Source organism: Vombatus ursinus, unplaced genomic scaffold (genome assembly GCF_900497805.2).
Source record: "Vombatus ursinus unplaced genomic scaffold, bare-nosed wombat genome assembly UNPS02014959.1, whole genome shotgun sequence".
In the NCBI taxonomy this organism is placed as follows: domain Eukaryota; kingdom Metazoa; phylum Chordata; class Mammalia; order Diprotodontia; family Vombatidae; genus Vombatus; species Vombatus ursinus.
Window position 1 is genome coordinate 8,656,648 of NW_020954737.1, and position 25,842 is coordinate 8,682,489.

The 25,842-nt window shown below is 40.5% G+C and overlaps 1 protein-coding gene across 1 annotated transcript; it reads left to right on the forward strand.

Moving 5' to 3' along the window:
* On the forward strand, nt 1–25,787 carry NRROS (negative regulator of reactive oxygen species). Its single transcript, XM_027845331.1, has 3 exons — nt 1–179; nt 19,234–19,354; nt 23,713–25,787. Exons 2-3 carry the CDS (start codon nt 19,247–19,249, stop codon nt 25,678–25,680), a joined length of 2,076 nt encoding a protein of 691 aa, XP_027701132.1. The 5' UTR covers nt 1–179; nt 19,234–19,246; the 3' UTR covers nt 25,681–25,787.
* Nucleotides 25,788–25,842: the final 55 nt, after the last annotated feature.

A 25,842-nucleotide genomic window follows, 5' to 3' on the forward strand; every position in this document is an offset into this window, starting at 1 on the left:
TTTCCATGTGACTTCAGTTTCCGTCAGTTCCTTCCGCAAGTGCTAAATTAATCTGATGCCTGAGAGAGATGCGGCAGCCCTTTGCTTTCTCTGCTCTCTAGGAGAGCACCGAGGTCTTGGGAGAGCAGCCCCCTTTGGAGAGGATGAACCCTGGGGAGTTGCCTGGGCCACCTGGAGCCGTGAGTATCTTCTCCCTAAGCCTGGATGACTTTGCAGGGGTTGGAGAAGCTGAAGGGGAAGGCTTGTGAGGCCAGGAGGTTGGAGACCTGGGGCCACAGCTCTGAAAGCTGGAAAGGGAAGTCTTAACTAACTCCATCTGAACTCATTGGGTTCCTATAACACGCGTATTAGGGAATGGGAATCCTGCAGAACCCCCACTATCCATGACTCTGGGATCTGCAAGACACTGGGCTGGAAGGCTCTTCATGTGGGTCTGAAGGTCTGGTGTCACAGCAGAGGGCAACAACCACAGAAAAAATGAAAAGACTGAAGGCCACTGAAATGCTTCGGGGTTTTCTTGTAAATAAGGCAATGCTGGCTCCTTCTCATTCCTCAGCCGGGTTTCTACTGAGGAAAAAGTGAGCCTTTCTCTGAAAAGATTATGATTAGAAAAGGGAGGCAAAAGACACTTCATCAATGAGTGGTGTCTGTAGTCTTGTCTGAGAAGGAATTCCCCCGGTGGAGTTCTGGCCAGAGTGGTTCATAGATACCAGTGTGAAGGATGGAATTGGGTTGTGCTATTTCCTTTCCGTAGAGAGCTCTAAGAATCTAACTGATTAGACTACTTGGAAGCCAGGCCACAAGTCAGATACTCCTGAGAAGCCTGGTGAGCTTGATGAGCTACACATATTTAGAGGCTAAAGATCTGGGTTTCCAAGATTTCCTAGTTCTCATTTACCCAAGAGGGAGCAAGTTACCCTGATGCGATACGATGCGCTAGCAGCGTAGGATCCGAAGTGGTACCAGGCTAAATGCTCACACATAGGTGTCTATACCTGTGCGTGTGGGCGCTCACAAAAGCATGCCTACAAAGTAGTGAGACCAAGTTCTTGTTGCATGCAGATTTGTACTAGCAGTTTGGTTGCTTTATAAGCCCATCTCCCGTAGCTCTACGTGTGTCTTTCTGAGAGTTTCTAGAGGAGATTAAAGGATGCTAGTCCTGGACAAAATCACATGACCCTGCCTTCAGGTCAAGTTGGGAAAAAATGCACTCACTCAAAACCCCCAAAACATTCCACATTCCTATCCCTAGGTAAAGCTTTCACTTCTTGGAGTTTCTAATGAAACTAAGGGTTGAATGATGTGGGTAGAGCCATGACGTTGAAGATAACCTGCCACTGCTATAGCCAAATAGTGAGCCCCTCCAGAAGTGAGGAGTGATCCCTTTCACATATTGTCATCAGAGACATGGCTTAACTTTAGGCTGAAAACTCCCACAACATACAAGAAAGCACTTTCAGGGAAGAACTGAACGCTGTCCTTTGAAGTGTGCTCCTCTCAACCACACTTGGCTCTCGCCCACAGAATGCCAAATTGACCTTCTCGTAGACAATTGAATGTGCCTCAGAATAGGGTTTATGTCTGCGTTTTGTCTATATCCCTCCCTCACACCCTGGCGTTGATTATTTGAATGTGGTTCTAGAACATTCTTCTTCTTCCTAAGAACATGCCGACTAGGAGATATGCTTGGAAATTAAGAAGAAGAAGAAGAAGAAATGAGACAGTTGATAGGCAGATGTTGGATTGTAGAAGAAAGAGCCCGGGTCTTTCAAAAAAATTAATTTTTATTGCTGTTTTTTGTTTTTATGTAGCCTTCATTTTTCCAATATATTTTATTTATTTCATTAAATATTTCCCAATTACATGTAAAATTTTTTAATGTTCATTTTTTTAAAATTTTAGTTCCAAATTTTCTTTTTTCCCCTTCCTTGAAAAGGCAAGCAATTTGACATCAATTATAGAGATCACTTTCACTTCTAATATATTCGTCCTTCTTCCCCTATGTAGAGATTTTGCTTCTAACAAAGAATCCGAAAGAAAGAGCAAGGAGAAGGAGAAAGTAGTTCAGGAAAGCTAACCCCAGGCATCAGTTGAGCCTGACAATGCAGAGAATGGATCTGTTGAGAGTCAAAAAACCCAGGGCTCAAGTCCCAACTCTGACTCATCTTAGTTGTGTGGCCCTGGGCAAGCCACTCACTTTTCTGAATCTCATCTATAAAATGGCCCCGAAAACCTAAAAATATCATGTAAGGACAAGCTGTCGTGATGCTCATTCTTAAATTGGACGTTAACCATATGGGATTCATTTTAAAAAGCTTTTTCTTAGAGTAGATCTCCCTATTTATTATACTGATCTTCTTTAAAGTATGAGACTTAGCATTATCAGAAGTAGCAGCTTCAAATGCCTGTTTATCCTCTGTATGTATGGTACTGATTAACATAAGAAAACAGACACTAGAAGGATTTGGCTCCTTCCCCCAACCCATCCCAAGAGTTAGTACATAGATCTGAAGGAGTTACCAGAGGCTTTAAGAGACTAGACTTGCCCAAGGTCACACAGTTGGTAAGGGTCAGAGGCTGGATTTGAACTCAGGTCTTCCTAACTCCAAGTTCATCACCCTGATTTGGCTATCACCTGTCATTTGCACATAATCCTGAAAAAAGAGGCACATAGGGAAACACTATGTTAGGGAGTCCTTTATCTTCATGGTTGATAGAATACTTGGAGTGAGAAAGACCTGAGTTCAAATTCGGCCTCAGACACTTCCTAGCTGTGTGACCCTGGACAAGTTACTTAACCTGTCTCAGCCTCACTTTCCTCATCTTTAAAATGAGGATATATGAGGAAGCATATGCTAAGTGCTTTGCAACTTCAAAGCATCCATTTTCTCTTTTGATCTTCACAACCACCCTGTGAAGGTAGATAGAGCTTATATATACATTTTACAGATAAAGTAAGGTTCAAGATCAAACAAATGGTAAATGGTGACGTTCAGAACTAGAGTCAAGTCGTCTGACTTCTGGTCCAGGGCTAGCCTCTGAAGGCACAGGGAGAGGAGGACAGGCAAATGTGTGTTAATGTACCCCCGATTCATGAAGCCACATGAGCACTCATCTGTTCAGTGGCAGGGACCAGTGCTTCTATGTTTCTTATTCCATTAGTGACTTTAGTGTCTGAGTAGTTTAAGGTGAGAAGAAGTAGAAAGTAGACTTGGAGAAGGCAGTCTGGAAAGGCAGAGTGGAGTTATCACTGGGGAATTTACCCTATGTCAATTCTAAGCATAAATACAGTATGAAAAATCAGGGCTTCCTTTCCTCTAGAGAAGGCTCTTTCAGTCAGTGCTGCTTGCCTGCGGCAATTTTTTATCGCTAACAAACAGTGTGTGTGTGTGTGTGTGTGTGTGTGTGTGTGTTGAAAAGAACCCCTTTCTGTGCTCCTAGGACTCACTGCCTTGACCCTGTTTATCTTCCCTACCAGTCCTTTGCCCCAACAGTATCCGTTGCTGCTCAGCACACTCAGTGTAGATTCAAGGATATAATTGATCTTTACACTGTGGGGAATGTTGGGGTGCAAACTCTTAGTTGACTAACTAAGCACTAAACAATTTCTCCTGGATACCCTCTAGAGCTAACACCTTCTCTAGCCCCTGCTTCTGAGGCACTGTTTTTTCTTGCTAGTGCGATCTATTTCCACTCCCAGGCCTTGGCTGACACCTGTCCTTATAGCACTGTACTATAATTTCTAACATTTTAGGTACTCCCTCAGCCTTTGGCCTGGGGCAGGTGATGAACAGAACTACTAGAACCGTGAGAGTCTCTCAGTCAACTTCCTGGAAAAAAAGTAGTACCTAGGGAAATACCATGTCAGGGAGTCACTTATCTTATACTAGGTGGCATAATGGGTAGAGCACTTAGAGTGAGAAAGACCCAAATTGAAATATTGCTTCAGACATTTAATAGCTGAGTGACCCTAGGCAAGTCACTTAACCTCTGTTTGCTAGCCTGTAAAATGGGACTGATAATAGCACTTACCTCAGAGGTGTCATGAGGATCAAATGAGGAAAACATATGTAATGTGCTTTGCAAACCTTAAAGCAGTATATAAATACCAGCTACTATCATTATTCCTAAAAATAAGCAAAATGAATTAACCTCTTGGATTGCGAAAAAAATGAGAACACTGAAAGTAATGTACTCATTGATTACATACTATATATGGGATGTTTTCCATGATCAAATATAAATCACTGACCCTCCATAAGTGGAGTGATTTTTTGAGAGTAGGGAATAGATTTCCATTGAACAATCTATACTTTCTTACCCAGTTCTCTTTGTGGCCAAAGCCATGCATTTCCTAGCCAGGCTTAAAGTAAAAGTAGGAGTCTGGGACCATTTAACAAAGTTAATTGGCCCAGGTGGGAACTTAACTTCATTTTTTTGTTGTTCAGTCATTTTTCAGTCATGTCCACATCTTTGTGACCATTTGGGGTTTTCTTGGCAAAGATACTAGAGTGGTTTGCTATTTCCTTCTCCAGCTCATTTTACAGATGAGAAAACTGAGGCAAACAGGGTTAAGTGACTTGCCCAAGGTCACACAGGAAGGGTCTGAGGCCAGATGTGAACTCAGGAAGATGAGTCTTCCTGACTTCAGGCTTGGCCCTCTATCCACTGTGCCACCTAGCTGCACATGCTTGGCACATAGTAAATGCTTTAAAAAATGCTTTATCATTCATTCATTCATTCATTCATGTTCCACAACAATTTGAAGTGGGACCACACAGATTACTAGCTACAAGAAGTTCCACTGTAAAGAGACAACCTTATGGGTAGCAGTGGATCTCAAATATATGCCTTAAAGAGACCAGAGCTTTAATCTAATGTATCATACTTAATGATCAAAACATAAAAGAGGAGTGAAGAAGGGAATGGGTTAATGGATAATGAAGCAAAATTTGAATTCAGAAGACATGTGTTTGAATCCTGCCTCTGATGTATCCTGACTGTATGATCATGGGCAAGTCATGTAACATCGCAGTGCCCTAACTTACATCTGTTCAATGTAAATCTACTACTCAGATTAACTTCGCTGGAAATTAGTTAAAATTAGATTAGTTGCTGATGTGTATAAGTGGAGGGAGTTTCTACATGAGCAATGCCCTACATTGATGTAATCATAAATCCAGATTATATATATAACTGTGTAGATCTATTTCCTCTCAAAAGCCAGAGTTCATTTTAACTCATCCATTGAGCCCACATGACTTCAGTTTTACTTATCACATACATTCTATAACGTTTTCTCCTTTGGGCAAAGACATGCCTTTTCAAACCTTTTCAAATGTACATAATTATCACCTCTTCCTATTAAAAGGCTGTGTGAAGAGATAGAGAGCTGGACCTAGAGGAAGGAAGAACTGAATTAAAATCTTGCCTTTGACACTTACTTAACTAGCTTTGGGATCTCAGCCAGGCAAGTCACTAACTTTCTCTGAAAATCAGTTTTCCTATTTGTAAAATGGGGATAATGTAGTACCTACCTCCATGGCTGTCATGAAGCTCAGACGAAGTAATGCAGTGTGTAATGTCTGCTATTACTGAAAGCTATTGGTAACAATGTATTTGTTAATTTTAACATGTAAACAACAAAGTAATACAATGCTAATTATTGATAGCGACATGAGTGTCATTATTAATCCATCTCTTTCTTCCAAAGACTTTGTGATTTCACTGGTGTGAATATCCCCTCCATAAGGGCAGATTGGAGCCCCATTCCAGGCTTATCCACATTATCCACATGCATGCATGTGTATACACACGCGCACACACACACACACACACACACACACAAAGCCATTTCCTAATAAAGTAGATATGATCAAATTTCACATAATTCAATGAGTCACATGAATAAAGGCATAGAGAAAGGGTGGAAGTACTCTAGGGCTAGAATAAGGGCCACAGTGGAGTAAGTAAAACAGGAAGACTATAAGACAGGAAAGATAGATTGGAACTAAATTATGCTGTACTTTGTATATGAGGATCAGGAATTTATAAGTTTTTAGTAGGCAGTAGAGAAGAGATAGACTGGTGAAGAGAGATAGCATGGTTTTAGAGCCAGGACCCAGGTTTAAATCCTATCTTTGACACAATGTGTCTGTGTGACCCTGGGCAAGTCAACTAACCTCTCAGTTTTCTAGGCAATTAAAGTTTCATAGAAGGTGCTGATCTGTATTGGTAAAGGGATTTCTTCACCTGAGGATTTTCTATTCCAATGAAATCACATATCTAGTCCCTATCCCTGTCCTAGGAAATGGGGAGCCACTGATAGTTTTTGAAGAGTGATGTGGTCAGATGAGTATATTAGGAACATTACTCAAGTAGTAGTGTGTAGGACAGATTGGATAGAGTATAGACTGAAAGCAGGCTGGCCAGTTAGGAATTAGTTGAGGTGAGAAGAGATGAAGGCTGAACTAAAATGATTACAGTGGGAATGGAAAAGAGAAGACAGATACAAGTGATTTTATGAAGCCAGAATGAACAGAATTTAGCAAGGGATTGGAGATGAAGGGTGAGAGAGAAAAAGAGTACAAATTGAACCTAAGTGACTTAGAGGGGGGCTAGTGCCATCAGTAGAAATAGTGAAATCAAGGGGAAAGGTAGGTTTTGGTTAGATCATAAGAACAGTTTTGTATCTATTGAATGTGGGATGCCAGTAGAACAGCCAGGAGAAGCTATCCAGCAGACAAATCAAAATCACAGAATCTCAGATTTGGAAGATTCCTCAGAAGCCACATAATCTAACTGGCACCTGAATGAGAATCTCCTCTTCAACTCACAACAATCTTCAGTTAAAGACCTCAAGCAAGGGCATAGGAGTTTGGGGTAGAGCTATCAAATCAACTACATAGAAGTCATCATTGAAGTAGGAAGTCAATGAGAGTTGAAGAAGAAAGTATATGCACTCACCAAAGGAAAGGCTAGGGATAGAGAAGAGGGCCAAAGATAGAACCTTGGGGAACACCACAACCAAAATCCCGAACAGAAGGACTGGGAGGAGGGTAGGCTAGGAAATGAGGCAGAGAAGGAGTGGCTAGAGAGACAGGAGAAGATGAGGTAGAAGAGAATATCAAAAAGGAGAGAATGGTTCATCTACAGTGTCATGCTGGGGAAGTGTTCAAACAGGATGAAGAAAGAAAAAAGGACACTGGATTTATGTATAAATTGCATTACTCAATTGTCATTCCTTTTGATAATCTGAACCAAACTCTAATAAGGAAACAATTACTCAAAAGTCTGGCTGCCCGTGGTTGGCAAGTGTCTTAGCCCAATTTGTCAATTACTGACTCCCTAAAACTGAGTTAAAGTCATCATCCCCTGATGCTCAGATGTCAGAAACATGGGCTAAAATCCCGAGTATGAAATAATTCCCAACACTGAAATAAATCAATCTTTGCTAACATAAGCACTCATTGTACCATGAAACTACACATATCCATTGTTCTCTTAGGAAACTCAGTGTCAAAGACAGCGAGAAAGCCACAGAATTGGGCTTGAATTCTGAAACAACAAAGAGACATTCTGGCCAGGGCAATTCCTTGCTGTCTTCTTCTGTGAAACCATTTCACTTTTACTCTTATTGATTTAGATCATGGATAATCCCACAATATTTAGAGTAGCCTTCTTTCACATCAGTCTCCTCCTCACCAGTCCTTCTTCTCCAGGCTCTCATTACCTCTCAGCTGGGATATTATAATAGCTTAGTAATGATTCTCCTTCAGAACTTCCCTTTCTTATTTGCCCTTCACGCAGCAGCCCAAATAATCTCTCAAAGATGCAAGTCTCACCATGTCATTCCCTTATTCATGAATATTCGGGGGCTCCCTGTTGGCTCTAGGATGATCTACAAGCTTCTTATCCTAGCACTGAAGGTGCTTTATAATCTGGCTCCAACCTACCTTTCCAGGACCATTGCACATTACTTCTTTTCGTACAAATTCTGGCCAAACTGGAATATGAGCATTTCCCCTTGTCTCATCTTCCCTTGGATTCGTCTGGCTATGCCCCATGCCTGGAGCTTAACTCTTGGCCACAAGGCTCCCTGTTGAAATCATTCTCTTCATTCAAAGCCCAACCAGGGTGCCTCCTTTTCCATGGGGCCTTCCTTAGTCCACCCACCTGTAAGTAATCTTATCATGTTTTATTTAGATATCTCCTTTGGTCTTAGATTCTTCCTTGTATTACTATGCTATTCTTCCTATTGGAGTAAAAACTCCTTCAAGACAAGGACTGTGTTTTTCATTTTTGTATCCCAGCACAGTGCCTTGCACACACTACATATCTAATACAAGTCTGTTGAATTGAATGGAGAAGAGACTTTTCTATTTATTTTGAAATCAATGCTCTGTTTTTCCCAAATTTTAAATATATCATTTAACTCCCCAACATTGAAACTTACAGCCAGCATTTAGTAAGTACTTACTATATACCAGGTACTGGGCTAAGCATTGGATATACAAAGAAAGATAAAAAAACACCAGTTCTGCCCTCAAGGATTCTACCTTCTAATGGGAGGACAAAATGGAAATAACTGGATGCATACAAGTACATACAGAGTAGATGGAAAGTAATCTCAGAGGGGAAGGTATTTCTAGCTAGGGTTTTAGGGGAGACCTGCATAAGATGGGATTTGAGTTGAGTCTTGAAGGAAGCCAGGGAAACCAAAAAGTGGTGATGAGAGAGATCGTTCCAGACATGGGAGAAAGCCAGTACAAAGACAAAGAAATATTTGGTAAGCTCTTGTTCATCTACTTTTGGGGTTTCTCATAGGCTAGATTAAGATTTTCCCCAGGGTAACCATTTATATTCCCATAACAATTTAACCTGTTGAACAATATCAGTACTTTATTTTCTTCGGACCTTAATAAGAGGACTAACACGTTTTTGGACATGGCCAATATGGGAATTTGTTTTGCTTGATTATGCATATTTGGTTCAGAGTCATCTGGCATGCCCAGATTGCCAACTGAGAGGCTTCCATTACATTTGTTGCAAGGGCTTTTTCTTTTTTCTTTTCAGTAAGGAGATGCCAAAAGGAGAAAAAGAAATGACTGATAATTGAAAAAATTACTTAAAAAACAAAAAAAATTAAATAATCTGCTTGAAATAAGAAAGAAGTCTTTTGAATTTGGGACTTAAAATTTTAAAAACTAATGTTGAAAATTGTATTTACATGTAATTAATGAAAAAGAAAATATTAAATATATAATTTTCTAAAAAAAGAAGTCATTTAAAAATTCCATAGGTTGCCTGAATATTTGCTGTAAAGGGGTTGGCATGGTTGGTCGTTCAAATGGTGGGAGTTCTTATTAGTCCTTCTTATTAGTTTTCCTGCCCAATCTTGCCCACTCTTTTGGATCATGTTGTCGAAGTCTTTTTCTGTGAGACAATAGTTTATTCATTTTGCCAGTTCAGGAGATGAAGGATGGTATGGAATAGATGAACTCCAGGGCTTTGTTTTCATGATGTAACCTATGAATTGAAGTTTTCTACTATAACAAACTACCTGAGGATGGGTGGAAGTAGAGGAGAGTCTGGCACTTTCAGAAAATTTCTCAGTACAAACTTTTGGCCGTGGGTTTGATAGTGTGATGTTTCATTGGAGGACTTATACCAAGTCACTGAAACAATCAATAAAAATCAGAAAACACTGATACCTTTTTAAAAAATATTAGTAAAATTTCAACAAATAATAGTTCAACAGACATTGTGGGAGTATTGGACACACCTCTTGGCCAGATGGTCAATACAAATGACACTGTCCTGATGTAAAACTTGAAAGCGACACAGAGCCCAACAATAGTGACATATGACTTTAGTTATTTCACTGTTTTCTATAAATCTTATTCTGGTAAAAGCAGGACATCTGATAAATTCTTGATTTGCTGACAATTTCATCTCTTAGAAGATAGAGGAAGCAAGGAGGGGAACTGCTACTTGTCTAAGCAGCACCACCACAAATTTGGCAACGTTCTGAGATCAGAGAAGAGATTAGGACAAAGCAATGGGCATGGAATTCTTATTTGCAAAGATCTATTAACTACTTAGGGCAGCTAAGTAGTGCAGTGAATAGTGTGCCAGGCCTGGAGTCAGGGAGCTCATCTTCCTGAGTTCAAATGTGACCTCAGACACTTACTAGCTGTGTGACCCTGGGCAAGTCACTTAACCTTGTTTGCCTCAGTTTCATCTTTGTAAAATGAACTGGAGGAGGAAATGGCAAACCACTCTAGTATTTTGACCAAGAAAACCCTGACTAGCTGTTTGACCTTGGGCAAGTCACTTAACCTGGTTTACCTCAGTTTCCTCATCTGTAAAATGAGCTGGAGAAGGAAATGACAAACCACTCCAGTATTTTGACCAAGAAAACCCCAAAAGGGGTCACAAAGAATTGGACATGACTGAGCAATAATTGACTACTGAATCTGTGAACTAAAAAGCTCAATTAATGCTAGTAGATGTAAGGCACACCCAGACATAAAGATGTTCATTTATTTATACCTCAAACATCAGAGATTTGTTCCCCCATAAAATCCATGGTCACAGGATGTTAGTTGGAAGAGACGTAAAAGAGCACTTACCGCAACTCCCTCATTCAATAGCTGAGGAAACTGAGTCTCAGAGCAGTGTAAAGTAGAGACCAGATCCCAGGCCTTCTAACTCCAAGTATAAGTACAGTTATCCTTTCCACATTTTGACTCTCTCCATCAAGGTTTTGATATATTGCAAGTTGGCATAAGGAATTAAATGAGAATTTTGGGGGAGTTTTGTGGAAGCTGTAGATGACATGTGAAGTCTAGCAGATGACAGAAAAAGTTTAGAAACTCAGAAATGCATAAAACATATGTATAGTATTATATAATATCAACATATTTTATCTTTTAATATCATAATAATTCAGACTTCTTCTCTGGCATGAAGGGAGGGCCAAAAACTTTTACGTGCATTTTCCAGATTGCATCGCGAGGCACCACATCTCTAACCCTTGTGATGTGGAAGGGAGAACTTGTGCTCTTTCCACTATACCCTGTGACTTCAACTACATGACCTTCACCACCCAAGTAATGTCATGTAATAAAGAGCCGGGTTTTGATGCCATCGTGGAGAAGGGAAAGACTGACATAGTGATCAACAGCTTCTGTGTGTATATATCACTGAATCTTCCTCTAAAGATGCCATTTCATGCCATCCTTTTCTATAAAGGTCTCAATGTACATTGCCCAAATTTTTGTTAGTAATTCCTCTCTTTGAATTTTTGTCATTTCTTTGGTATCGTATCTGAGTAGGGAGCTTTAAGTTGTGATGTCCATCTTTGATCTTATATCTTCATTTTTAAGCTATCTTTCATATCTGGTTGTGAACCTTAATGTCAAACTTCAATACTTTTTCTATTTCCTGGAAACTTGGTCACTAGATAATAGGTGAGTTTTTTTGTTTTTTTTTTGCACAGTTCCCACACTGAAAAACAACCATTAGCACACACACAAAGCCTTTTATGTTTTATGTTTTATCATTATGGAATAAAATCACATTCCTATAGTCTTCTGCTAGTCAGTACACTTCTAGATACATAACAGTAAGCTCCGTGAGGACATGGACTCTGAGCAAAGCTTTATGTTTTCCCCCATACCCAGAACATGCTTTGCGCACAATAGACTCACCCTCAATAAATACTTGCAAATTGAATTTTTGTTATTGCTCAGTCATTTCAGTCATATCTGACGCTTTGTGACCCCATTTGGGGTTTTTCTGGTCAAGATTTTGGAGTGGGTACTGGAGTAGTTCACCATTTCCTTCTCCAACTCATTTTACAGGAAACTGAGACAAGCAGGGTTAAGTTACTTGCTCAAGGTCATACAGCTGGTAACTGTCTGAGGCTGGATTTGAACTCAGGTCTTCCTGACTCAAGGGCCTGATACTCTATGCCCTGCACCATCTAGCTGTCCATGAATTGGATATAAGATAGCTATTAAATTCATTCTTGATTAATAAAGGTAGTGTTGATTTTAATTTACTGTGATTATTAGCACTACACTGAAGTACTTACCATAATGTAGAGGTGACCTTTGGATTTCAAAGGCTATCCTAGGGGAGCATAAAGCCTTGGCAAGTCTTGCCAAGTTGGAAAAGCTTTGATCACAGGCCTGACTGATCACCCAAGGACCAGCCTAGTTGAATCCAGAGAGGCTCATTACCAGAAGCTTGGCCACTAGTTCATAAATTATTTTGGTAGCAGCAACTCAAAAAGACACTTTATGCAGGTATGGAGGAGTTGTGGTTTACATCATTGGATGGAGTACTCATCCACACTGGTCAACGACTGAGGCAACAGGAAGCCACTGGAGTTTATTGGGTGGAGAAGTTACGTGTTTAGATGTTTAGAAAAAAATGGTTGGGGGATTTGAAGCAGGAGAACCAATTAAGAGGATATTGCAGTGATCCAAGCAAGAGCTGATGAGGGCCTTAACTTAGATGGAGGCTACATTAGTAGTGAGAAGGGCACTGTGAAAAATATACTTTGTAAACTTTAAAGCACTTAATAAATGTGGGAATGAGTACATTTGTCTCCTTGTGTACAAAATGGATAGAGAGATGATAGAATGGTCAGAGTAATCAATGTCAAACTGGTAAAAGGTCTGTGGTGTTGTGGGTAGGTTTTCTAATAAGTCCTATCCTCTTCTCTATTTTTAATGGCTTAGATAAAGACATAGAGGCCATCTTTTCCAAATATGTAGATGAAATCAAACTGGAATGGGTAGTTAATATACTAATAATAAAATCATGATTCAAAGAGTTATCAAAAGGATAGCATAATGGGTGGAAAATCTAATAAGATGAAATTTAATGAAGACGAATGTCAAATTTTGCATTTAGTTTTTAAAAAAAATGAACTGAACAGGTACAGAATGGGGAGATAGACTTGCCTTAGCAGCTCTTCATGTAGAAAAGGCTTAAGGGTTTCAGTTTACTACAAGTTCAATTATAAATCAATGGGATGCGTTGGTTCCCATAACACATCATTTTAGACTGTATTAATAGAAATAGAGTGTTAAGAGCAAGAGAAGTTAAGGTCCTACTAAATTCTATGTTTATTAGACCATACCTAGAATATTGTATTCAGTTTGAGGTGCTACGCTTTGAGAGAATTATTCAGCGGTGTGCTGAATGGTTAACAATTGGCTCTCTGGAGGGGAGAATGTACCTACAACACATTTTAAGTTTAATCTGCAACAGTAACATTTTCCCATTACTTTCTTAAGTCTAGCATCTAGACAACGAACAAAATGATAACTTAAGCCCTGACTTGTAACATTTGACAATTTCCGAGATGGAAATGTTCACACTGAAAATTTAATAATCGGCTCTCAAAAGCTACTTTGGGCTGGTTCCAGCACAGTCCTGGTTATGACAAACTGGAGAATGCAAAAGAGTAGGGCCAGAAGGGTTGGAAGCTCTCAAACTTGTGTGTGTGATGAAAGAACTGGGGATGCTCAACTTGGAGGTGAGAATATTGATGGAATCATGACATCAGTTTTCAGATATTAGAAAGACTGTCAACTGGAAGAGGATATCTGCTTATGGCTCCAGAGGAACAGTTTAGGATAAATGAGTAGAAGTTACAGGTAGAAGATTTCAACTCATTTTAAAGAAGAACTTTTAAATAATTAGAGCTATTAAAAATAAAGGACATTGCTTTGTAAGGTGGTGATTTCTTAGTCATTGGATGTGTTCTGTTGGAAGTTGACTGGTTATCTCTCAGTCTTTAGATTCAAATGTACACATTTTTTTCTCTTTTCTCTCATACATTTTTATCCTGCTGTGTGCCTTTGTGATGACTGTCCCCCATGTCTAGAATATACTCCTTCTTCATCTCATCACTCAAGATCCCTAGTTTCCTTCAGGTTTTAGCTCAAACACCAGCTTCTATATGAGACTTTTCCTGTTGTCCTCAGCAGCCAGTGCTTTTCCTCCCAAATCATGGAGTTTCTATTTTGTATATAATGATACAAAACATGTGCCTATTGTCTAGGGGTGTGCTGGAGCCAGCTTACAGCCAATTTTTTAATGTAAGCATTTACACTTTGGAAATTGGAAAATGCTACAAAATCAGGATTTAATTTATTGTTTTGTTGATTGTCTGGGCTTAAAAAAGTGATGGAGAAAATGCTAATAATCCAAATTAAACTTAAAAGTGTGTCATGCATGGATTTTTTTTAAAAAGAGAGCTGGTTGTTAAACATTTACTAGCATGTCTTTGATATTGTTTCTCCTTGCTATTTGAAGCTACTTGAGGGCAGGGACTGTTTTCACTTCAGTCAATATATTCACAGGGCACCTAGCCCAGAGTAGGCAATTAATAAATGTTTGTTGAGTAATTGATTAACTAGTAGAAGGCCCACACCTTCTCTAGGCTAGGAGAAAGAGGCTGTAATGGGGTAGTTAGGTGACTCAGTGGACAGAGTACTGGGACTGAAGTCAGGAAGACTCATCTTCCTGAGTTCAAATCTATTCTCAGATGCTTACCAGCTGTGTGATCCTGGGCAAGTCACTTAACTTGATTGCCTCAGTTTCTTCATTTGTAAAATTAGTTGGAGAAGGAAATGGCAAGGCAACCAAGTATTTTTGTCAAGAAACCCCTAAATGGGGTCACAAAAATTCAGACACAACTGAACAAAAGAGGCTGTAAGTCAATTATGGAATAAAGGGATGCCCCTTCCCCTTTTCCCCATCCTAAAACAAACAGGTGAAACTAGCAATCAATTCCTATAATGCTTGGAGTCTATCAAAGGAAGTGGTTCTTGCAGGGTATATGGAATTAGGTTTCTAGGTGTGGTTGATTGGGGTGAGGGAGGTATCCTTTAAATTCTCAAATGTTGATTTGTGTGCCTGCAATTTAAATGAGAGTCTTTGGGTATGTCACATCTGCCTCTTGGAACGCTTTCTTCTACTTCTTGTACAGATTTACTCTGTATATGAAGGTGTGTGTGTATGTGTGTGTGTGTGTGTGTGTGTGTGTGTGTGTGTGTGTATCCAGTTACAATCTGCTGGTAAAGACATGGGATGTTTAATCAGGCAGGAGCCGTCCTATTGTACATGCTTGAATTTTCCTTTCCCTGTCTTTCCTTTCAGACCCCTGCTCCATAGGGTGAAATGAAGGGTAGTTTTGGTGTGTTTTCACAGTTAGAAGAGTTACTGAGGTCACACAGCTGTCAAAGTGTAGGATGTTAAAGGTTCTGGAGCAAACTCTGGCTGCACTTTTTCCATCAGTATGGTATAGTGGAGAAAGAGAGAGAGAGAGAGACAGAGAGACAGAGAGAGGGAGGGAGGGAGACAGAGACAGAGACAGAGAGAGAGATGTGGAATCAAAAGACATTGTGGGCCAAGGGAAAGAGCAATGATGCTGGAGTCAAAGAACCTAGGCTCACATCTCACCTTGGATAATTATTACCTTTGTGACCTTAGATAAATTCTTTAATCTCCTTCAGCTCAATTTCCTCATCTGTAAAATGGGGGTAATTGTTAACTACCATCTTTTCACAGGATTAGTGTGAGTTAATTGCTATATATGTGTGAGTTATGTCCTCAGTTTCCTGCTGGATTGCATTCCAGGAATTGCATTGAACTTTTAAAGATCATGTAGCAGCTGCTACATGAACTCAATTTTTCTTGGCTTATATTTTATTTTATTTTTTGGAAATAACTATACATTCATATTAAAATTTTTTGAGTTTCCTATTCTTTCCCTCTCTCTAGTCCTTCCCCAGCCCATTGAGAAGTCAAACAATGTGATACATGTGAAGTCATGCAAAACATATTTCCATATTAACTATGTTGCAAAAAAAAGGGCAAGAAAAATAAAGAATGTGAAAAAGTATTCTTCAGTCTGCACTCAGGGCTCATCAGTTTTCTCTCTCTGGATGTAGAAAACATTTTTCTTTGTGAGTCCTTTGTGATTGTCTTGGATCATTGTATTGATTAGAGTAGCTAAGTCTTTCACAGTTGTTCATTGTTACAATATTGTTGTTATTGTATACAACCTTCTCCTGGTTCTGCTCATTGTACTTTGCATCAGTTCATATAAATCTTCCCAGGTTTTTCTGAAACCATCCTACTTGTCATTTCTTATAGCACAATAGTAACCCATTACAATTATATACCACGTCTTGTTCAGCCATTACCTAATTGAAGAGCATCTCCTTCATTTCCAATTCTTTGCCACCACAAAATGAACTGCTACAAATATTTTTGTCTCTTTGGGATATAGATGTAATATTGGTATTTCTGGGTCAAAGGGTATACACAGTTTTATAGCCTGTTGGGCCATGAGCTCATTTAAAAAAAAAAAAAAGTACCAATACTCAGTGATATGACATGGCTATGAATCATGAAACACTATTATCTCAGAAAAATCAAAATTGTAGGAGACCCAAAAAGTAATGGAAAGGTTCCTGGTGGGCATAAATGGGTTGCAGCATGTTAACAATAGTGACATGTACATGAGAAATGGCATATAACATGTCAAGAGACATAGTCTAGAGTACTGGATCTGGAGTCTGGAAGATCTGGGTTCAAATCTTGCTCCTAGCACTTGTGTTTCCATGGGAAAATCACTTAATTTTTCCCCCTGAGCTTCAGTTTTCTCATTTGTAAAATGGGATTGATAGCAATCTATAGTGCCAACTTTATAGGATTGTGAGGTTCATATGAGACAATTCATTTAAAATGCTTTACAAACTTTAAAGTTTGTATATACATATCACTTTATATGTAGCTATATATGTGTATATATAGCATATTTGGTATATATTTATTACTTTAAAGTTTGTAAATATATGTTTGTAGATTTATATTTATAATGTATTACTAATTATTATCAAGCAATGTATGACAAGAAAAAGATTAATTATACAGGAAGAATGAGGGGTTCCAGAAGGATAAGCAGAACTGATAACTGTGAGATACAGGATGCCCTTCCCCATCTTAATGTGGTTATCAAACTATTAAGGTTTATTTTGAAATGTCTTAGTGCAGTTATTAACCTTTAATAGCTTTAATTATTAAGCTTTAGTAGCTTCATAACTGCACTAAGACTTTTGGAGTACCATGTATGGAGAAGAACCAGACAAAGGCTTCCAGAATGTTAGATAGATCACCTATGGAGGCTTTAATGGGATGATATGGGTTGCACTGGTAGAATTGCGATGGGGATGGGGATGGGGATGGGAAAGAGCTAGCTGTACCTATTCATCGAAGGTATTGAGGCACATTAAAGAAGTAATTTCTCTGAGAATTTGCTGTCCTGTGCTGTTGCATGGTCCACACATATGGTAGCTCCATTCTGGGAGGGGAAGGTCTACAAAGGGGGAATTCCTAGCCTCTGTCAAGTCATTTTTGAATGTTGAGCTAGCAGTATCCTATGTGGTGAGGAGAACAACTCTGGATTGGATGAAAAGTGAAATGATAGCTGAGTTCAGAAGATCAAAGGAGATGAAATAGTTTCACTTAACTTTTCTGTTAGTCCTTTTTCACTTGTGACTACTCAAAACTCTCTAGCAAGTTAAAATTAGTCTTCCAGATGTGTCACCTTCTTTGACATAAGAAAAAGAGGAAGGGGTCTAAATAAGCATGATGAGAAGATTTAGCTCAAACTCTCCAGTAAACAGAACTCTTAAAGGCTGATAGTTTTTATTAGTTGAGTTTTAGGGGAAAGTTGAGGTTTGTTGAGCAGTACTGTGCTGGGTAGGGAGAAGGCTGAATCTGGGGACATTTATTATTTATTATTTATTCTAATTTTTTGAAATGCAGATCTGCCCTTGTTACCGCATATAAACTATGCTGAATGAACGAATGAATAAAAATGAATGAATGAATGAATGAAAAAGCATTTATTAAGCGATATTTATGTACAAATCACTGTACTGAGTGCAAGGGATACAAAGAAAGGCAAAAGACAGTTTCTACCTTCAAGGAGCTTACTTTCTAATGGGGGAGCCAATATACAAATGACCATGTACAAGCAAGATGTACATGGGATATACTGGAAATAATTAACAGAGGGAAACCACCAGAATTAGAAGGATTAGGAAAGGCTGCTAGTAGAAGCTGGTATTTCATCTTTCTGAGATTTGGCTTCTTCATTTATTAAATGATCAAGTTAGGCTAAGATCTCTTTTAAGACTACATTTCACCTTAGTCCCTGACTTTACAATTTAATCTAAATAATAAGAAGTATTCTGGTTTGCTATAGTCAAAGATTTTATCACAAAGTGGCCAGAGACTGGTGGTGAGTGTCTCTGTGCTTAAAAAAACGCTGCAACGTACTAAAACCAAGAGAAAGACAAATTAAAACAACTCTCAGCTGCTATCTCACACCCACCAGACTGGCAAGGACGACCAAAAAAAAAAAAAGGATGATTTTTGGAAGGACTGAGAAAAAAACAGGCACAAGAACAAACTGTTGGTGGAATTGTAATTTTACCAGTCATTCTGGATAACAACTCCCTATTCCCTAAATGTCACTAGATGGTGACATTGATCTAGCAATACCACTACTAAGCATTATATCCTAAAGAGATTTTTAAAAAGAGGGAAAAACCCATTTATCCAAAAGTATTCATAGCAGCTTTTTTTTTGTAGTGACAACCCCCCCCCCCAAACTATGTGGATACTCATTGGTGAATGGCTGAACAAATTATGGTAGATTAATATTGTTGTCTTATAAGAAGTAATGAAAGTGAAGTAAGCAGAAGCAGGAGAATAATTTATATCATTACTATGACATTATTAAAAAAAACAAACCAAAATTTTGAAAGACGTAAGAACTATTGTCAACACAATGATAGCAATGAGGACTCCAAGGGACTGATAATGAAGAATGCTACCAGTTCCGAGGTGATGGACCAATGGGGCAGAAGGCATCCATTTCTAGACATAATGAAATGTATGGATTTGGGTTGGTTTGCTTTTTGGTTTGGGTTTTGGGGTTTTTTTTTTCTTGACTATGCATGTTTGTTTGTGTTCGTTAAGTTGAGAATAATAAATAAATAAAAGTCAAAAATTTTCTAACTTAAGGATGCCATTTATATGATGTCAACTCCCAAGGTCATGTGTCACTCCAATACAGATAACAAAGGATATCTTTTTTTCTTGACCTTATTTGTTTTTTTTTTCCTTTCACAGTGCTGCTCTTGAGATGGAGTTACTGTCCCTTTGGCTCTCCCTGAGTTTCGTTGTGCTGGTTGTAGAGTGGCGGAATGAAACTAGAATGGCAGCAGCAGGATACCAAGGGCTTTGTAAGCTGGTGAGTTTGCCCTACAGAGCCCTACGTACATGGTTATTCCTGCCATCACAGGAGGCCAGGGGATGAGTTAGTGCATTGGGAAGGTTAGCAGACTGTAAACCCTAAAGGGAACACATGTATGTGGTTTATCCTTCGTTCTCAAAGAGAATCATGACATCAGGGAGATGATGCCATAACTTGCAATTGACTTTGATTTGAGTGAAGGAGGGCTGTGCAAAGTTATCAGCCTCACTTTCTCCTCCAGAGCCCTCTGAGTCCAGTGGCCAGATGTGGATCAGGATGACTGGAGATGGCCCAGGATGCAGTGGGAGACCTTGGCCCTTTTAAGCTAAGGTCTTTTCAAGTTCTCCCTTTGAGTGAGGCAATGCCCATTCAGTGAATAGGCCTCTTTAAGAAGTTAGTCAAGGGATAGCTATTTTAATTAAAACAAAAAAATCAAACTGGGAGGGGAAGACCCTCAGGGTTGCTGGCCAAAAAGAGAAATAGTTACTATTTACATTTACTCTGAGCCAGGAGGGCCCAAAAAATAACCATTAAGTGGTGTTTGGGCAAAGACCTATTGTGTCCAATCCATGAGATCCAGAGTGAATTGGGTTTAAGGCTTGTTCTCTGAGAGAGAAACGTACCTAGGAAACCCATAGTTAACTTAGGTAACTTTCGGCCATCAAAATTTACCCTCCTTTGGGCAGAATACCCTCAGGTAAGGGAAAACGAGAGGAGAGGACAGGAGGGGAGGAGAGGGGAGGAGCTGAGTGGCTCAACTGGAACTGGCTGGCTGGGTCCCCATTCAGGAAGCTTGGACTACTCACAGCTTGTGGTTTGTCCTTCATTCTGGAAAAGGACCATGACATCAGGAAGATGATGACATGACTTGCAATTGACTTTGATTTCAGTGAGGGAGGGTTGTGCAAAGTCACCAGCCTCACTTTCTCCTCCTGAGCTATCAGAGAGAACATAAGGACATAGCTAGACAGATGCTTAATAATTTCTCCTTTTTCTCTTTCTCCTCCTCTTCCTCCTCTTCTTCCTCTTCTTCTTTTTCCTCTTCCTCCTCCACTTTTTTCTCCTCCCTCTCTACTTCCTTCCCCCCCCCCTCCTCCCTAAGAATCAAACTGGAATCTGGAAGCCCAAGGGATAATCGTAGGCCCACTCTCACTGCTGATATGGGGAGGTTTGTCCCTCCTTAGGGAGCCTGATGGCTCACCACCTGGTCCACTTGGCCCACTGAAGCTCAGTACTCCCAAGCTCAAGAAGTCCACCAGCCTCAGCCTCTCAGATAGCACAAATTTGAGGCCTGCCCCCGCCCATTTGGAAAATAAGGCCCTGAGAGGCTGAGATGAGGCAGAAGGGCATTTCAGACATGGAGGACTTCATGTGAAAATGCATGGAGGAGGAAGGTGGGCTATTGAGATTGAGGAATAGCAAATAGTCTAGTTTGGTCCATCTCTCTGCCTCTACTCCTATCTATGAGAGAAGGGCCTAGCACTGCATAGTCCAGATAAAGAAGTCTTGGGTTGCTGGCCACAGAGGCCATGTAGCTGCCTACCCTGGTGTAGGACCTTTCCTCAACTGTCCTTGACAGATAGGTATTTGTTTCACTCTCAAAAAGCTCCAGGGAGCTGTTCTTAACCTTTAAGATGAAACAGATGCAAATGACAAAGGTAAAAGGGAATTGCTAGACTTCTAGAAACCTTATCTTTTGGGTTCTATCATTTGCAGATTCTATGATTCTGGTAAAATGTTCTGGGAAAGGATTTTCTGAGACTCTTGGGCAAGTTGCTGGAATCTGGGTAATACTTTTAGGTAACAGACAGTTAGATTATTGATGACTAATCTATTACTGGTGGCGTTGTTGCCTGTAAGTTCCAAGAGTTTAGGGCCCATGTCTATTCCAACTTTATTAAATTCATTTAAACACTTTAGTGCCTCCACATAATATTCCCCCTCAACATCAGCATAGCATAAGACTTTCCACATAATTGGTACTTAATAAACTCTCATTACATTACTTTAATTTCCATTTTGTCCTCTTCACCCTATTTTGGGGACTCAAGGCTGATGTTCCTTTTCATCAGACTTGGAATACAGAGGGTTCTGCAAACAGTGTGATTGCTTCTCCAGGGTGAGAGCAGAACTTGCTCTCCCCAGTTTGCCATCTGATATCACAATGTCCTTAGAAGAATTACCACATGGTACACACTGGTAAGAGGACTGGCCTGGAAGTCAAGAGACTTCATTGTAGTTCTGTTACCTCTTTAGGCCTTAGTTGCTTTATTTGTAAGATGAAGGGTCTGAACGAGATGACCTCCGAGGTCGCCTTGAGCTCTAACATCCAACACTGCAGAATCTCAATGATCCCTATTGAGTAAACTTGCTTGTTTGCCCTGCGCAGGAGTGGCGATCCCCCAGGATTGGTAGCCCAGCTGCAGAGCAGCAGTCAGTTGTGCGGGCATGGGCGTTGATCTCCCTAGAGGACAAGCCTGATTATGTCACTCTCCTGCTCCACAGGCTGTTGCCCGAGGGATAAAAGACAAATTCCTCTGTTTGACATTTAAAGCCCTTCCCAGTCCAGCTTTAGCTTAGCCTCAGGGCTCATTCCACATCGCTGTGCTTCATTTTATACACTGTAGGACGGTTGCTGTTCCTTGTAAACAACAGTCCATCTCCCATGTTTGTGTCTCTGCCCAGATGATCTTCTAGGCCCTGGAATTAACCCTCTCCTCATATTCATCTTCTAGAATCCCTTGCTCCCCTCAAAGGTCACCTTCAGTGTCTCTTCCTGCAGGAAATGAGTCGTCCAGGCTAGTAGTGTCTCTTCCAATCACTTTTTATTTATCTAATTTGTATTTTGTATTAACTTGTATATGTACTATGTTATTTCACCTGATAGAATGTAGCTACTTGAGGACATGGATGGTTTCATTTTTGTGTTCGTATCTATCTCCATCGCTTGGCACAGTGCCACCACAGAGTTGACCCTCCAAAACTTATCAACTAATTGTTGAGACCCCTTTTTTTCTCCCATCTTTTTTTTTTGGTAAATAATATTTTATTTTTCTTATTACATGTAAAGATAGTTTTAAACATTCATTTTTACATAAGATTTTGAGTTCCAATTTTCCTCCCTCCCTTCCTCTCTCCTCCCCAAGATGACAAGCAATCTGATATAGGTTATACATGTGTAATCATATTAAACATATTTCCATATTAGTCATGTTGTGAAAGAAGAAACAGCAGAAGGGAGAAAACATACACGTATACACACACATACACACACACACACACACACACACACACAGACACACACAACCCAAAGTGAAAATAGTGTGCTTCAATCTGTATTCAGGCTCCAGCAGTTCTTTCTCTGGATGTGAATAGAATTTTCCATCATGGGTCTTTTGGAATTGTCTTAGATCGTTGTATTGTTGAGAAGAGCCAAGCTTATCATAATTGATCATTACACAATGTTGCTGTTACTGTGTACAATGTTCTCTTGGTTCTGGAGTGAGACCCATTTGTAAGGGAAACTCATCATTCTCAACTCCAATAGTTGTCCTTTGTCTGAATAAGTGTCCAGACTTCACTTGTTTCAAATGTGAGCTGAGACATTCAGATGATTTGAGTAATTGCAATCTTATGCCTCTAGTTTTACATATTATATATTCCATTATTTGTTAAGAAATTGTGATCTTTAGAGGCCCCAAAAGAATAAATGACTGAAAAAGCATTTATTGAATGCTATGTGTAAAGTACTGTGCCAAGCATTGAAGTTACAAATAGAAAAATTAAAACAGTTCCTGCTCCCAAGGACCTCACATTCTAACAGGAGAAAACACACGTAGGAAGTTTCAACTGCAAGTTAAGTGTAAAGTGGTAAGGCAAATGATAGTGCATCAACTTAGTCAGTGTCATTTCCATTGGTAGAATCACATCTGTTGAACTATTTGACAGATCCAAGGTCTTTGGTGCTGTGCGTTTTTTTCTGATTATTCAGTAGCTATGAAGAGGAGGTGGGGGCTGTAGCACATGAAGAAGCAGTTGCCATGTCCGCAAGGGCTTCATCTTTAGACAATGGCTGTGGGGAGTGGGATGGAAGCAGGACCAGTGATTGGGGGAACGGTGAGTGCTGCTGTTCTGAGGTCTTTTGGGCTCGCCTGGCAGTTGGTAGTAACTAGTCAGAAGTTGATGTTGGTGGTAGTAGGGATGGCTATGACCCAGATTGTAGATGCTAGAGACAATCCTAAAATTGAATAATATATATATACATAAAACATGAACAATTGTGATCATTTTTAAAAGGCTAGAGGAAGAGGTCTTTGCCTCCTTGGTATTGCTCATTAGTATGTTTTCAAACCTAGGTGGACCGAGTTGCTGATTGCCAAAGACGACACCTGGATTCAGTACCCAGTGACCTCCCAACTGATTCAGTGGAGCTTATCCTGGATGCCAACCCCATCAAGACCTTGGAGCATCATTCCCTCCTGCAATATTCTCACTTGGAGAAGCTGAGTCTAGGTAATTGTGAACTGAAGTGCATTGGACGAAATACATTCCAGGGGAGCAGCAACCTTGACACTTTGACCCTGAGCAACAATTTCCTCTCAGTGAACTACACAGAGTCTGGAGCTGCTCTCCGATCTCTTCTGGGCCTAAGGAAGCTGGACCTGTCAGGAAACTCCCTGACTGAGGACATGGTGGCCGAGATGCTCCTCAACCTCTCTTCCCTGGAGTCCCTGTCTCTGGCAAGGAATGCCATCATGAGGCTGGATGACACTGTCTTTCAGAGCCTGGGAAGACTCCAGGAGCTGGATTTGCAAAGGAACTACATCTTTGAGATTGAAAGTGGTGCCTTCGACCACCTGAAGTGGCTGAGGAGGCTCAATCTGGCCTTTAACCACCTCCCCTGCATCGTGAACTTTGGCCTTACCCAGCTTCAGGTGCTGAACATCAGCTATAATATCCTTGAGTGGTTCATAGCAGACAGTGGAGATGCTGCCTTTGAACTGGAGACACTGGACCTCTCCCATAATCGGCTGCTGTTTTTTCCCTTTCTCCCTCAACAGAACAGGCTTCGCACCCTTTTGCTAATGGACAACGAGATGGGCTTTTACAGGGATCTGTACAATGCCTCATCCCCAAAGGACATGGTGGTTCAGTTCCTCCTCAGCAGTGGCAATGTGACCAATGTCACCACTGTCAACCTTTGGGAGGAGTTTGCCCTGAGTGACCTTTCTGCCCTTCATTTCCTGGACCTTAGTCAGAATCAGCTCAGGTACCTACCAGATGGATTCCTAAGGAACATGACTTCCCTTTCTCACCTGAATCTTAATCAGAATTGCCTCCAGACACTCTACATCCAAGAGGATGATCCCCCACACTCCCTTTCTGACCTTAACCTCGGCCAAAACCAGCTCTCAGAACTGCGGGTGGCCCCTAGACTGACTAGCTTCCTAAGGAACCTTAGATACTTTAACCTTAGCTCCAATCAGCTCCAGGGAGTCCCCCCTGGCCTCTTCACCAATACCAGTAACATCACTACAATTGATTTGAGTCACAATCAAATCACCCTTTGCCCCCATTCAAAAAAGGTTAGCCAACCTGCCTGTGTTGATTTCCGAAATATTACATCTTTGAGGAGCCTCTTTCTTGAAAACTGTGGCCTGGCGGCCTTGGAAGAACGCACTTTCAGAGGGACATCCCTCACTCATTTAGACCTGTCTGGTAATCGAGGTGTTCTGTTGCGGGGCATTACTCCTCTCCAGGACATTGCCCCCACATTACAGGTCCTGTCTCTCAGGGACATTGGCCTTTATCCCAATGGTACAGAGTTGGATTTCTTTGGGTTTGGGAATCTGAGATATTTGGATGTGTCGACAAATTCCTTGACCAGCTTTCCACAGTTCTGGGGCAACCTGGAGCTACAGACCCTGGATCTTCGGAGGAACCGACTCACAGCCCTTCCTCAGTGGGCTGGCTCTGAGCAACTCAAAAAGAGCCTCCGTGTTCTCTACCTCAGCCAGAATCCATATGATTGCTGCTGGCTGGAGGGCTGGGGTCCCCTCCACAGCTTGAAGACACTGCTCATTGAAGACAAGGGAGCTGTCACCTGTAACTTCTCCTCCAACATATTTCGAGTGGTGGAACTGCCTGAGAATATATCCCAGGATTGCAAGTGGGAAAGAGTGGACATCGGCCTGCTTTACTTGGTACTCATCCTCCCCACCTGCCTCACCCTACTTGTAGCCTGTGTTGTCATCTTCCTGACGTTTAAGAAGCCCCTGCTGCAAGTTGTAAAGAGCCGTTGCCACTGGTCCTCCATTTACTGACCTGAGGAGAATGTAATCTATACATATGAAAACTCTTTCCAAAAGAGTTTTTTCTGAAAAAAAAAAAAAGAAAAAAAAAGTGAGTCAGATGAGCAGGTTGGCCTAGATGATCTCCTATGTCCATTCTAGCCCCAAATTTGTTATCAATGTGACCCTGGGCAA

Bases quoted from the DNA above. Each gene is read 5' to 3' on its own strand.
- NRROS (XM_027845331.1), top strand. From the start codon at position 19,247: ATGGAGTTACTGTCCCTTTGGCTCTCCCTGAGTTTCGTTGTGCTGGTT. The intron at 19,355-23,712 runs GTGAGTTTGCCC...TTTCAAACCTAG, and splicing joins ACCAAGGGCTTTGTAAGCTG to GTGGACCGAGTTGCTGATTG.